The 12702-nt window shown below is 49.0% G+C and overlaps 1 protein-coding gene across 1 annotated transcript; it reads right to left on the bottom strand.

Moving 5' to 3' along the window:
• Positions 1-2887: 2887 nt before the first annotated feature.
• LOC144102181 (kelch domain-containing protein 3-like) lies at positions 2888-3976 on the bottom strand. Its single transcript, XM_077635494.1, has one exon. The coding sequence runs from the start codon at positions 3974-3976 to the stop codon at positions 2888-2890; it is 1089 nt and encodes a 362-aa protein (XP_077491620.1).
• Between the last annotated feature and the right edge of the window lie 8726 nt (positions 3977-12702).

The following is a 12702-nucleotide window of genomic DNA, read 5'->3' as shown; positions in this document are numbered from 1 at the left end:
AAATAGGACGGTAGTTCAGAGGGGAATTTTTGTCACCTGATTTGTAGAGTGGAACGACCTTCCCAACTTTCCAGTTTTCCGGAATGAGACCTGTAGAGAGTGATTGCGAAAACAATAATTCAAGATACACTGCACTGATACATTTTGTGTTTTTTAGTAGTTTAGTGTTTATCTCGTCGATGCCGGCTGACGAGGAAAGTTTCATTTTCTCGATTAAAGACGAGATGCCAGTTGAAGAAAAAGTTATTGCGTCCATCGGTGAGGTGGCATTAGTAGGAGGTATTCTTGGAGGCGGGTTGCGCTCCTGGGTGAAAACTGACGAGAACGCCGTATTGAAGATGTTAGCGCATTCTATGTCGGAGGCTTGAATACCGGATGCATGAGTGAGAGTTACTGAGTGTGATGGTGCGGGATTGATAACGCGCCAAAATTTTTTGGGGTTATCGCATAGCATGCGCGGTAGGTCGCTGTTAAGAAATGAGTGTTTAGCGTTGTTTGCCTGTGAGCGCGAGGTAACTTCATGTTATCGAAGAGGGATAAACTGGCCTTTTGCTAATACAGAAGTGTTGTGGATCTTGGACGCGTGCCTGTAATCGGTGATGTTTCACCTCTTGTGTTTACTTAGGCACCGCTTCAACAAACCAGCCCCGTAACACAGCGACCATGATGCAGTGCTGCAGAGTGCAAGTTCGTCCGTTACATAGCTGACCTCGGTGAATGGTTTACTGTATAGCGGACGCGCTGATAGACTTTTGATATGCCGTTTGTTAAGCACATTACTAGAGGCCGAAGGAGGGAGAGGAGGCAGAGAGTGAGCGTCCTTTCGTAATGGAGGGTGTGTACTTATTCGTGCCCCCTGTGGTTGCTTAAGGGGTACTGAACACCACACAGTAAAAAATTGTTCCGCGCGATACCATTAGAAGCCTCATGGGAGGAAATATGCGTTGTCGGCTATAAAATTTACTGAGTGGCTGGGAGAAAGTGACGTCATCAGATCGGATAATTCCCATTGGCTGGAGGGAAGTGGCGCCGCCAAACCGGAAGTGACTTGAGGTGAAGACATCAATATCTTTCAATGCTACTGCGTTGCCAACACAGAATGTTAACGCAGAATGCTAACAGAGTGACGTTAATTATATGCGCACTTGTTTTAACGTTCTCTATTGTCACGCTTAACAATCACTCTTTTTAGGCGCTATCATCCCTTCTGCGTCACGATTTGCTGACGGGGCCGCATGCTGTGCTTCACGCTTGGCAGGCGTGACGGCCCTCTGCACCACCTCGCCACTCTCCAGTTTATTTCGTCCAGGTTTTACAGATTGGCAGTGCTGTTGACACCTCTGAGAACGAGCGTTAGGATCACCTGAGCCAGACCGGTTATGGGATGTAAATATGTCATGAGAACGCTATCTTTATGGGCATGGGTGGCCATCATTCTGAAAAGCGTGCATGAAAAAGTGTGTCGATAGCAGTACCATATGTGCCGTCGAAGTAATGCGGCTGATTAATGATATCATCATGAGAAAGTTCTAACGAAAACAAATGCACACGCACTCCTGGTGGGGTGCACACACGATTTTCACACTGATGATGTTCTCTAGTGAAACAAACGGCAAGATGAAATGAACAAAGGAGCAAAAATAAAAACTGGTTTTGTGGGGAAAGGAAAGGCCGCAGTATCTGTCTCATGTATCGTTGGACACCTGAACCGCGCCGTAAAGAAAGGGATAAAGGAAGGAGTGAAAGAAGAAAGGAAGAGTTGCCGTAGTGGAGGGCTCCGGAATACTTTCGACCACCTGGGGATCTTTAACGTGCACTGACATCGCACAGCACACGGGCGCCTTAGCGTTTTGCCTCCATAAAAACGCAGCCGCCGCGGTCGGGTTCGAACCCGGGAACTCCGGATATAAAGGAGCAAACGCGGCCTGTTCAAGGCGGTATGCAAGCTACGCTGCCTTCAGAAAATTCATCTAATGTGCAAAGACCTCGCGAGCGAGCTCTAGTGTACGCTTCCTGATAAGGCTTTGACTACAGTGAAAGTCAGGAACTGGCATCTTGACTATCCGGCATACGTCCACAGCAAGAGGAAATCTCGGAGGGCTGAAGCCTCCCCGTGCGCGTCGAGGTCGCCCATCAAGCTACGTATTCTCGTCTGCTGCATTTGCTGCTGCCACCAGGTAGGTCCTCCCTCCCTCCCCACCCAAGCACCTGTGCTGTAACTTTAATTGTACAGCGCCTTTGTTACGGACATTACATGTTTGCCTTATGGTTCTTCGTTTTTTAGTTCCTCCTAGTTAGGTTAGAGAGCAAGTAAATAAAAAGTAAGCAACTGGAGATTTTCAGCGTGAGCTGGGTGGTGCAGAATGGATCCGTTGATAAGGAACACAGTAACGTCACGAGTGAATTAATTGTATTTGGACCAATAAGTGATTGCAATGGTTCATTGCCAGCGTGGCGACTTGGCATCGCGTGACATCACTGAATATTAAGAAATCAGGGCCTGGCACCACCGTTATGTTATGCGTGACGTCACTTCATTCTGGCCGATCACAAAGGCGGCGTGTCATGGCATCAAGCGTGACTTTTCAGCGTACAACAATCAGAGTGACGAATTTCATCTGGTGTGTTACATCAAGCGGCCAACGCCGCATAAGTCAGGAACATGGAACCAGCACATGCCGCTGTAGTATGCGGCACGAGGCGTAAATATAGCAGAAAAAAAAGGATTTCCGCATTTATGTTAAAGTTGGCGCAATGCATGTTCTTAGTTGCCCTAGAGGAGCATATCCGTTGTCTAGTGAAGCAGCGCTGCCGTAGTCATCAACAACATAACAGGAGCGTTGACCGTAGCAGCGTCCAAGGGCAAAGCGCCGCGCCGAACGGTCGACTACAATGCGCTGGAGGTGCGGTCGTTGATCAGTACAGCGCAGATCTCGTTCCCAATGACCGGTGGCAGGCGATCGACCTCCAGACCTGCATGTATAAAAGCCAGTAGAGACAAGGTCTTCAAACTCGGCGCGAAATCGAACACGTGCATATCCATCACAGACTCGTGGTCGAAGGAAAACAACCAGACATGCTGCCTTTCCCGCAGGTTCGGTCTCCGACGCAAACCATTAAACACAAACACCCTGTCGCCAATCACGGAGCAGCCGTTGAGTCTCCTGGCACACGGGCCTGAGCCATGTGGCTTTAATTTAGTCCAGCGCGAGTTCTTGGGGTCGTACCTATGCATGTCCGCAAAGTCGATACCGTGGTCCAGGTTCGCACCTCCAAAGATGTACATGTTTCCTTTGTAGGCGAATGCAGAGTGGTCTACGCGACCTTCGGGGGGCGCGCCTTCGACTTGCGGGTGCACCCACGTTGAGGTGGTAGTTTCCAAATAACACAGGGAAAGGTCGTAGCGTCGGCCCCATGTACCATCCACTTTGCCACCCCAGACGTACATGCGGGTCCCAATGGCGCAAGCAGTGTGGAAAAAGCGCGAGTCCGCAGCTACTTCCCCCCTCGTGTCGACACGATGCCACGTCATTGAGTCCAGGTCGAGGAACCACACGTGCTGCCAGGGATCCCTGTGCAAGCCGCCAAAGATATACATCCCGTGACCCACAACACACGCCGAGTGGCCGAAAAGCGTTGTCGGGACCTCACCGCGCACTTGAGGACGGCTCCACGTCATCGTGTTGGTGTCGAAGCGGTAAACAGCATTGTCTGGCTCCCCGTCGTCCGTGCCGCCCCAGAGGAACGCGGCGTCGCCGTAGGCGACAATAGTGTAGCCGCTGAGTTTCACCGGCCCGCCGTCAGGGAGTGGCTGCGTCTTGACAAGGTCCCACCGGTAGCATTCGGGGTCGCAGATGTACACGTAGGTGGGCTTGCCTCGTTCATAGGTGTAGAAGGAATAGATCTTTCCTTTGATGCAGACTGCCTCGTAGACACTCACTGGCTCCGGAATGCCTTTGAGCCTCAACGTCCACATGCCACCGTTACTGATACTCTCGGCGGAAGATTCGGGGCCTTGTTGATGATGATGATGATGATGACCTCTGGTTTAATGGAGCGTACCCACGGTGGGGGATAGGCCAGGGTACATGTAATATGTACAAACTATTTACAGAATAAGAAATGTGTCCAGGTTGTGCGCGTGATTAGTTAATTTTAGAGGAATTAAATCACACACGCGCACAGCACTGGGTTGGTTACAACTGGAGTGGGGCATCCAGTTATTAATCGTTCAAGGTAGAACTCGCGGAGCGTTCGGTCATTGCGTGTAACTACCTGACGGAGAACAGACGGGACGTCAAGCCCGTGTTCAAGGAATGCACAGAGGCCAATGTTCAATTTTTAGTTTTCTCTTTCTTCTTTCCTTCTCACCTTTATCTCTTTCTTTACGGCGCGGTTCGGGTGTCCACTGAGACATGTGAGAGGTTACTGCGCCATTTCCTTTCCTCTAAAACCAAACGAAACAAGTGAGCCGACGGCGTCTATAGAGTTCATTGGCGTTGACAACTTTGCAAAGGCCGTTCATGTTTTATGAAAGGAAAGGCGCACAACCGGCTCCGTGTGTCAGTGGAGACCTCAATCTCGCTTTCATGTACGTGGCGGTAGTGTCCAACTGCAAAAGCGTGCTTTGATTGCGTTGCGCACACTGTATAGACAGGGCGCCCTCCCTGGAACCCTGGTAGGTGACATGCAGTTAATGGTTGGTCGCGAGAGATTGATCAAATGAACGCTGCGGCCTAGCTATTGCTGCAGTGCCGTAGGTCAGCCACAACGCTGTCAGCGCTAATGTATTCGGGTCACACCTCTCACCACCGCAGCATGTATCAAAGCACGAATGAGGCGTTATACGCCCTTCCTTTCCTCAAAGCCATCGCCGTCTAGAACATTGTCAACGCCAACGCCAATGAACACCGTGAACGCGGACATCTTTCGCTTTGTATATCCTGGAATAGCTGAGCTAATCTACATTATTTTTTTTGTCTTTAACCTTGAATACCTGAGAATGTGTCTTTTTTTAATCTGCCATTTTTGCAGAAAATAGTTAACATGTATGCAGTAGTGATTTTTATATGATAGCTTTACTCCAATAAAAAAACCATGCAACAGAGAAAACAATGAAGAAACAGTAAATATTAGGTATAAAATAGTTTACTATTTCAGCTATAAGAAGACAAAGTGGAGAATGAAATGCGGTCGCCGGAACCACATTTCTTCAAATATTATGTTTTCTTTTCGTGTACTTAGATGTACACATCTGCACATCCCAAGATTATCGTATACATCGACGTTCAAAAATAGACGTGACAGTAAGCACATAAGGCGTTTCTATTAAAGTTTGATGAGCATCTCTGCAAAAGTCGTAAAAGAAGCCTTAACCTTAGAGGTGGCAGTTTCGTCTCTGTGGTGCTCCAGAAAGCGATATCCTCAATTTCACCATCGTCAATTTCGACGGTTACTAGGGCACTTCACGCATAGACAACCATTTGCGGAAAAGAAATTAAGTTACAAGACCAAATTGGCACATGTTTCAGCGCTGTTAGCAAGAGACCTTTAGCCTAAACGATTTCATAATTAGCAAACAATTGTAAACTTGCACTCTAAATTCTCCTGAAAATTTTGCGCGGGTGGGTCAACGGCAGCCTCACAGCAAAAAGAGCAGGTGAAGGAAATTGAATTGCTTACGAGAAAAGGAAAGGCGCACTAACCCGCTCTCGGTGGACACCTCACCTGTGCCGCCAAGATAGGTTTTAAGTCGCAGTTTACTCGCCACGGTGGCTGAGTGGTTAAGGCGCTCGACTATTGATGCGGAGTTCCCGGGTGGGAACCCGACCACGGCGGCCACATTTCGATGGAGGCGAAACGCAAAGACGCCCGTGTGCTGTGCGATGTCAGTGCATGTTAAAGATCCCCAGGTGGTCGAAATTATTCCGGAGCCCTCTTCTTCTTCTTCTTTTTCTTCACCCCAGGTATATGGCACATACCCACGTGGGGGATTCCACTACGGCACCTCTTCTTCCTTTCTTCTTTCACTCCCTCCTTTATCCCTTCCCTTACAGCGCGGTTCAGGTGTCCAACGATATGAGACAGATACTGCGCCATTTCCTTTCCCCAAAAAACAATTATTAATTATTATTATTACTTTCCACCTTAGCCATTTTTCTTGACGTTGCGAAAGCTTACGACAACGTGCTCCAGTGCTCAATTCTAAACAGTTTGCAAGGCATGGGCATAAAGGGCCATATGTTAGGATTCATTTACAAGTTTATAAGTGATCGTGCGGTTCGTGTACGGCAGCGAGTACCTTAAGCACCGAAAGGGTTCTATCACGAGGTGTGCCTCAAAGAATTGTTCTTCCCCCCCCCCCCCCTCTTTAACGTCGAAATGGCTGGTCTTGCCGATTCGTTGCAAAAAAATTGCAGGCAAGTGCGTATGTCAATATATGCTGACGACGCCTGTATTTGTATTAATGGCTACCAACACAAGCGATTAGCCCTGATAGCTCGACCGGCCCTACTTTCGGTACAAGCTTACCTTCAAGGTGTGGGATTGTCTCTGTCAGTGGAAAAGTCCCGCTTTTTTCTGTTTCCAGGTGTAGGAGGACGTCAAGCGCGGTTGAAGATATATCTCGGTCACTCTTGCATCCGTCAATCCAACCACACGCGTTTCCTGAGCACTGCACTGACATCGTGCACTGACATCGCACTGCACACGGGCGTCTTAGCGTTTTTCGTCCATAAAAACGCAGCCGCCGCGGTCGGGTTCGGACCCGGGAACTCCGGATCAGTAGTCGAGCGCCTAACCACTGAGCCACCGCGGCGGGTATAAGGTGGAAAGGCCGAAAGCTCTCTGGTGTTCAATGTGTGTGTAATCCACCCGATTCTTCGACTGGGTTCTGTTTACGTGTCGCATATTTTACGACCCGCGTATTCCGTTTTTCCCATTTTGTCCTTCAGCGGAGGAAAGAGGGAAATGCCTCTCACATCCCGTTGACCCCACGGCGCAGATATGACGACGACCATCAGCCTTGCCCGCCGCGTGTGTGAACGGTGTAGCCGCTCTTTGAACTTTGCTACTCGACTCTTTAAACGGGCGCGGATAAAGAATGCATGAATGAAGGCCTTCGGCCGCTTGGTTTCCCACTGGACTTTGCTTTGTACACAATGTATATCCCTCGAAGTCAGTTTTGGGTTCTAAAGGCTTTGTAAGAAACTTCTTTGTTTTTCCACAATTTAACTTCTCTGTATTCCCTCCCTCCCTCCTTGCTTCCCTGCCTCAGTTTCTCACTCTCGCTAGTTATATATAACCAAGAAATTTGATCCCGTGTTGGCTTTCACATATGATACGCCACCGTAGTTTACGCTACTTTATTCTTGCGACCGCAGCTTATATTCTTGTGCCGTTGTGTCGATCGACACCTTTGATTTTTTGTGGGGATCCATTTTGCATTTTTTGTTTCAGATAGGTTTGTATATGTATATATTTCAAAGCCATACACATTGGCATCAATATACCTTTATCATTCATCATTCGCCTGGCTACGCCCACTGAAGGGCAAAGGCCTCTCCCAGGTCTTTCCAATTAACCCTGTCCTTTGCCGCCTGCGGCCACCGTATGCCTGCAAACTTCTCAATCTCATCAATCTGATCTTTGGGTACCATTTGAAGGAAAATTAGAACCGTTTCGGAATAATCATAATAATTCGTTTTTTGTTAAAGGAAATGGCGCAGTATCTCTCTCTTATATCGTGGGACACCTGAACCGCGCCGTAAAGGAAGCGATAAAGGAGAGAGTGAAAGGAAAGGAGAGGTGCCATAGTGGAAGGCTCCAGAATAATTTAGGCCACCTGGGACCTTTAACGTGCACTGATATCGCACAGCACACGGGCGCCTTCGCGTTTTGCCTCCATAAAAACGCAGCCGCCACGGTCGGCTGCGTTTTTATGGAGGCCGAACGCCAAGGCGCCCGTGTACTGTGCGATGTCAGTGAACGTTAAAGATCCCCAGGTGATCGAAATTATTCCGAGGAGTGTTTCAGAAAGGTGCTTCTTCAAGTCCTGTCCACCCGCCACGGTGGCTCAGTGGTGAGGGCGCTCGGCTATGATCCGGAGTTCCCGGGTTCGAACCAGACCGCGGCGGCTGCGTTCTTATGGAGGAAAAACGCTAAGGCGCCCGTGTGCTGTGCGATGTCAGTGCACGTTAAAGATCCCCAGGTGGTCGAAATTATTCCGGAGCCCTCCACTACGGCACCTCTCACTTCCTTTCTTCTTTCGCTCCCTCCTTTCTCCCTTCCCTTACGGCGCGGTTCAGGTGTCCAACGATGTATGAGACAGATACTGTGCTATTTCGTTTCCCCCAAAACCAATTATTATTATTAAGTCCTGCCCCTAGAGATTACTCGGCAATCTTAATTAAACCACTGCAAGGGCTGCAGGAAACGGTACTCCCACCACATAAATCTCTCTCCAGGGAAGACGCCGTCGCCTGAAGGCTGCTACAGACGGGCTCATACCCGAATCTAAATACACTCAACAAAATACAACCCACACAGTACACAGACAAATGCCCATGGTGCCATGAAACACCACCGCTCTATCACATAACGTAGGCCTGCCGGAAAATAGAGGTGGCACCAAAAATACCAAACCTGAGTGCGGAGCAATGAGAAGGAATGCTCTCCAGCGACCGTCAGGACGTCCAACCGTTGTTTAAAAGTTTAATGAACCGCGAGTTTATAATAGGACGTAGAACGAGGAGTACAGGACAAGCGGTACCGCTTGTCCTGTCCACCTCATCTTACGTCCTGTTCTGAAGTAGCGGTTCTTTTACCTTTTAAACATGTCACACCAACCAGCCCAAAGTTTTTCCTTGTTCAACCGTTCTTTGTACAACGTTCCGGGTGGTGTCACGCACAGAAACCCTTAGAAAAAGAGCTTTAATGCAGGTTAAACATGACGCGTAGACAATGCAACCAGGGAGATTTTCAGTAGTCTTAAGTGGCTCTCAGAATGTCTCTTTTTAATTCTGCCAATTTCGCAGAATAGTTAAGACGTACGCGGTAGTGACTTTTCTATAATAACTTTATTCCAATTAACAAAAGCAAAAACAGCCATGGATGTGGGAAAAAAATGAACCAGTAAATATTAGTAATTGGTTTTTTTTGGGGGGGGAAGGAAATGGCGCAGTATCTGTCTCATATATCGTTGGACACCTGAACCGCGCCGTAAGGGAAGGGTAAAGGAGGGAGTGAAAGAAGAAAGGAAGAGAGAGGTGCCGTAGTGGAGGGCTCCGGAAATAATTTCGACCACCTGGGGATCTTTAACGTGCACTGACATCGCACAGCACACGGGCGCTTTAGCGTTTTTCCTCCATAAAAACGCAGCCGCCGCGGTCGGGTTCGAACCCGGTAAATATTAGCTGGAAAACAGTTTTCTTCTTAAAAGATAAGAAAGGAAAGTGGAGAATGAAATGTGAACGCCACAGCCACATTTCTTTCAATATCATCTTTTTTTTCGTGTACTTTATGTACACATTTACACATCTCAAGACTATCGGATACATCAGCCTTTAAAAATATACATGACAGTAAGCATGTAAGGAGTTTATAGATTTATGAGCATCTCTGCATAAGCCATCAAGCAAGCTTTGATTGTAGAGGTGGCGGTTTCGTCCCTGTGTGGCTTCAGAAAGCGAAGTCACCAATTTTACCAACGTTAGTTTCGACGGTTACTAGGGCACTTGACGCATAGGCAACCATTTGCGGCTAAGCATTTAAGTTACAAGACCAAACCGGCACATGTTTCAGCGCTGCTAGCAAGAGACTGTTAACCTAAACGATTACTTAATTACATAACTGTTATAAACTTGTATTCTAAATTCTAAATATTTTGCTTTGGCGGGGCAACAGCAGCCTTACAGCAAAAGGAGCAGGTAAAGGAAATTGAATTGCTTACGAGGAAAGGAAAAGCGCAGAAACCCGCTATCGGTGGACACCTCACCTGCGCCTCCAAAATAATTGGTTTTTGGGGAAAGGAACTGGCGCAGTATCTGTCTCATATATCGCTGGACACCTGAACCGCGCCGTAAGGGAAGGGATAGGGGAGGGAGTGAAAGAAGAAAGGAAGAAAGGGGTGCCGTAGTGGAGGGCTCCGGAATAATTTCGACCACCTGGGGATCTTTAACGTGCACTGACATCGCACAGCACACGGGCGCCTTAGCGTTTTTCCTCCATAAAAACGCAGCCATCGCGGTCGGGTTCGAACCAGGGAACTCCGGATCAGCAGTCGAGCGCCCTAACCACTGAGCCACCGCGGCGGGTCACCTGCGCCTCCAAAATAGGTTTTTAGTAGCTGCGTTGTAGCCCCGCCGCGGTGGCTCAGTGGTTAGGGCGCTCGACTACTGATCTGGAGTTCCCGGGTTCGAACCCGACCGCAGCGGCTGCGTTTTTATGGAGGAAAAACGCTAAGGCGCCCGTGTGCTGTGCGATGTCAGTGCACGTTAAAGATCCCCAGGTGGTCGAAATTATTCCGGAGCCCTCCAGTACGGCACCGCTTCTTCCTTTCTTCTTTCACTCCCTCCTTTATCCCTTCCCTTACGGCGCGGTTCAGGTGTCCAACGATATATGAGACAGATACTGCGCCATTTCCTTTTCCCCAAAACCAATTATTAATATTAGTAGTGGCTGCGTTGCGTTTCGATGGAGGTGAAAGGTATGGTGCCTGCGTGCTTTGCGATGTCAGTGCATGTTAAAGATCCCCAGGTGGTCAAAATTATTCCGGAGCCCTCCACTGCGGGGCCCCTCTTTCCTCTTTCACTCCCTCCTATATTCCTTCCCTGACGGCGCGGTTCAGGTGTGCGAAGATAGGTAAGACAGATACTGCGCCATTTCCTTTCCCCAAAAACAAATTTTCATTTTCAAGTCGCTGCGCTGCGTTTCGGAGGCGAAACATAAGGCACCCGTGTGCTGTGCGATGTCAGTGCACGTTTAAGACCCCCAGGTGGTCAAAACTATTCCAGAGCCCTCCACTACCGCATGTCTTTATTCTTTCACTCCCTCCTATCTCCCTTTCCTTACGGCGCGGTTCAGGTGTCCACTGATATATGAGACAGATAGTGCGCCATTTCCATTCCCCAAAAGCAATTTTTATGAATATTATCATACGGCAAGGTTCAGTTGTCCTCCGATATGTGAGACAGGTACTGTGCCATTTCCTTTCCACAAAAACCAATTTTAATTTTTTCCACCTTCTGACCCGCCTGGCATCACTTACACATCCCAACAGGAGAAGCAGGTATCCCTGCCCGAAGCCTGGGGCTTCGCCCTGCAGGTTCGCCGCCTCCCGAATAACACGACAAAGGATGCCCATGATGGCCGCCGCCTGGCGGGAATGGAGGCCATTTCCGAGCAGTTTGGTGTTCGTGCAGGGTAATTTTACACAGACGCGGCCAGCCCATACCATGAGGATTGGTACACGGCGGCTTTCGTTCACCAAACGATGTAGATTGTCCGGACCCCGTAGAGTATCTGTTACGGGTCCAATTGGACTTATTTTTGGAAATGTGGCGGAGAGTTTGAAGAATGCTTCACTCCCGCCACCGGTTGGCCCGGTATTGCACTGTCTCCGGGATCGGCCTTGTCTTTAGCGCGTCTTTACTATCCTGTCTTTCTATCCCATCTTTCAACTCGCCTAATATCTGCACGTGATAGCGGTTGTGGCTCGGCTTGAGCCAGTGAGCAGGCCTGTGCACTTTCCTTTTCTTTCTTCCTGGCAACAACTTCTCTCTTCTCTCTCACTCCAGTTCAGGGCCTCACCTTCCGTGCCCCCGCATTACATTCGCGGAAGAAGTTGCTACTGCACTTGCAGCCGCGGATCCAGCGTCCCGAGTCATTATCACCGACACAAGGGGAGCTTGCCGAAATTTTGAACAGGGACGAATTCCAGATCGTGCCTTCGAAATTTTACATAGATGTGAGTACCAGGGTTTCCCAGCCTGGCTCACCATCATCTGGTCCACAGCACATGCGGGGATAGTGGGGAATAAGGTAGCGGACGCTACCGCCTGCGCTCTTAACCACCGGGCATCGCCTCTAGATCTCCCGATGCCTGATCCGGATCCTGATTTCAATCCGGCTATTACTTTTCGGAGGAGGAGGAGGAAAAATATTTATTCAGAGCATAGCAACTGGGTGGGTTCAGTACGAGAACCCATTGGTCGTCATCATAATCCGGCCCCTCTCAACCAGCGATTTCTGGTCGAGTGGGCTGTGGCTATGAAGGGTTGCCTCCCAGCGCTCCTGAGTCGGATCGGGATTGCTGTCCAAGTCTGGGTTTTCTTGACATTCCCAAACTGCGTGAAAGAGTCTGCCAACTGCTCCACAGAAGGGGCAGGACGAATGGTTGGTTTCTGGGTACCATTTACTCATTAGGTAAGGATTGGGCAGAGTATTAGTTTGTAGTCGCCTGATTATGTGCTCTTCATATTTACTTAGGGTTTTGTGAGGAAGAGGATATTTCCTTCTTGTGATCTTATAGTACTCCGTAATTTCTGCGTAGCTTAGTAAGGGTGAGGGGTTGTCAACTATGTCAGAGAGAGGCTGCGTGCCAGATGCTCGGAGGAGGAGAGCTCGAGCAGCTGTGTTGGCCGCCTCATTGCCCGTCGTTGAGAGGTGCCCTGGCGTCCAGAAGATCTGGATGTTGGAAGGATT

This window comes from Amblyomma americanum, chromosome 8, assembly GCF_052857255.1.
Source record: "Amblyomma americanum isolate KBUSLIRL-KWMA chromosome 8, ASM5285725v1, whole genome shotgun sequence".
NCBI classification, from domain to species: Eukaryota; Metazoa; Arthropoda; class Arachnida; order Ixodida; family Ixodidae; genus Amblyomma; species Amblyomma americanum.
Note: the sequence above shows the minus strand (reverse complement) of the source record. Positions and strands in the feature narration are given on the sequence as shown.

Bases quoted from the DNA above. Each gene is read 5' to 3' on its own strand.
- LOC144102181 (XM_077635494.1), bottom strand. From the start codon at position 3,976: ATGTGGACGTTGAGGCTCAAAGGCATTCCGGAGCCAGTGAGTGTCTAC.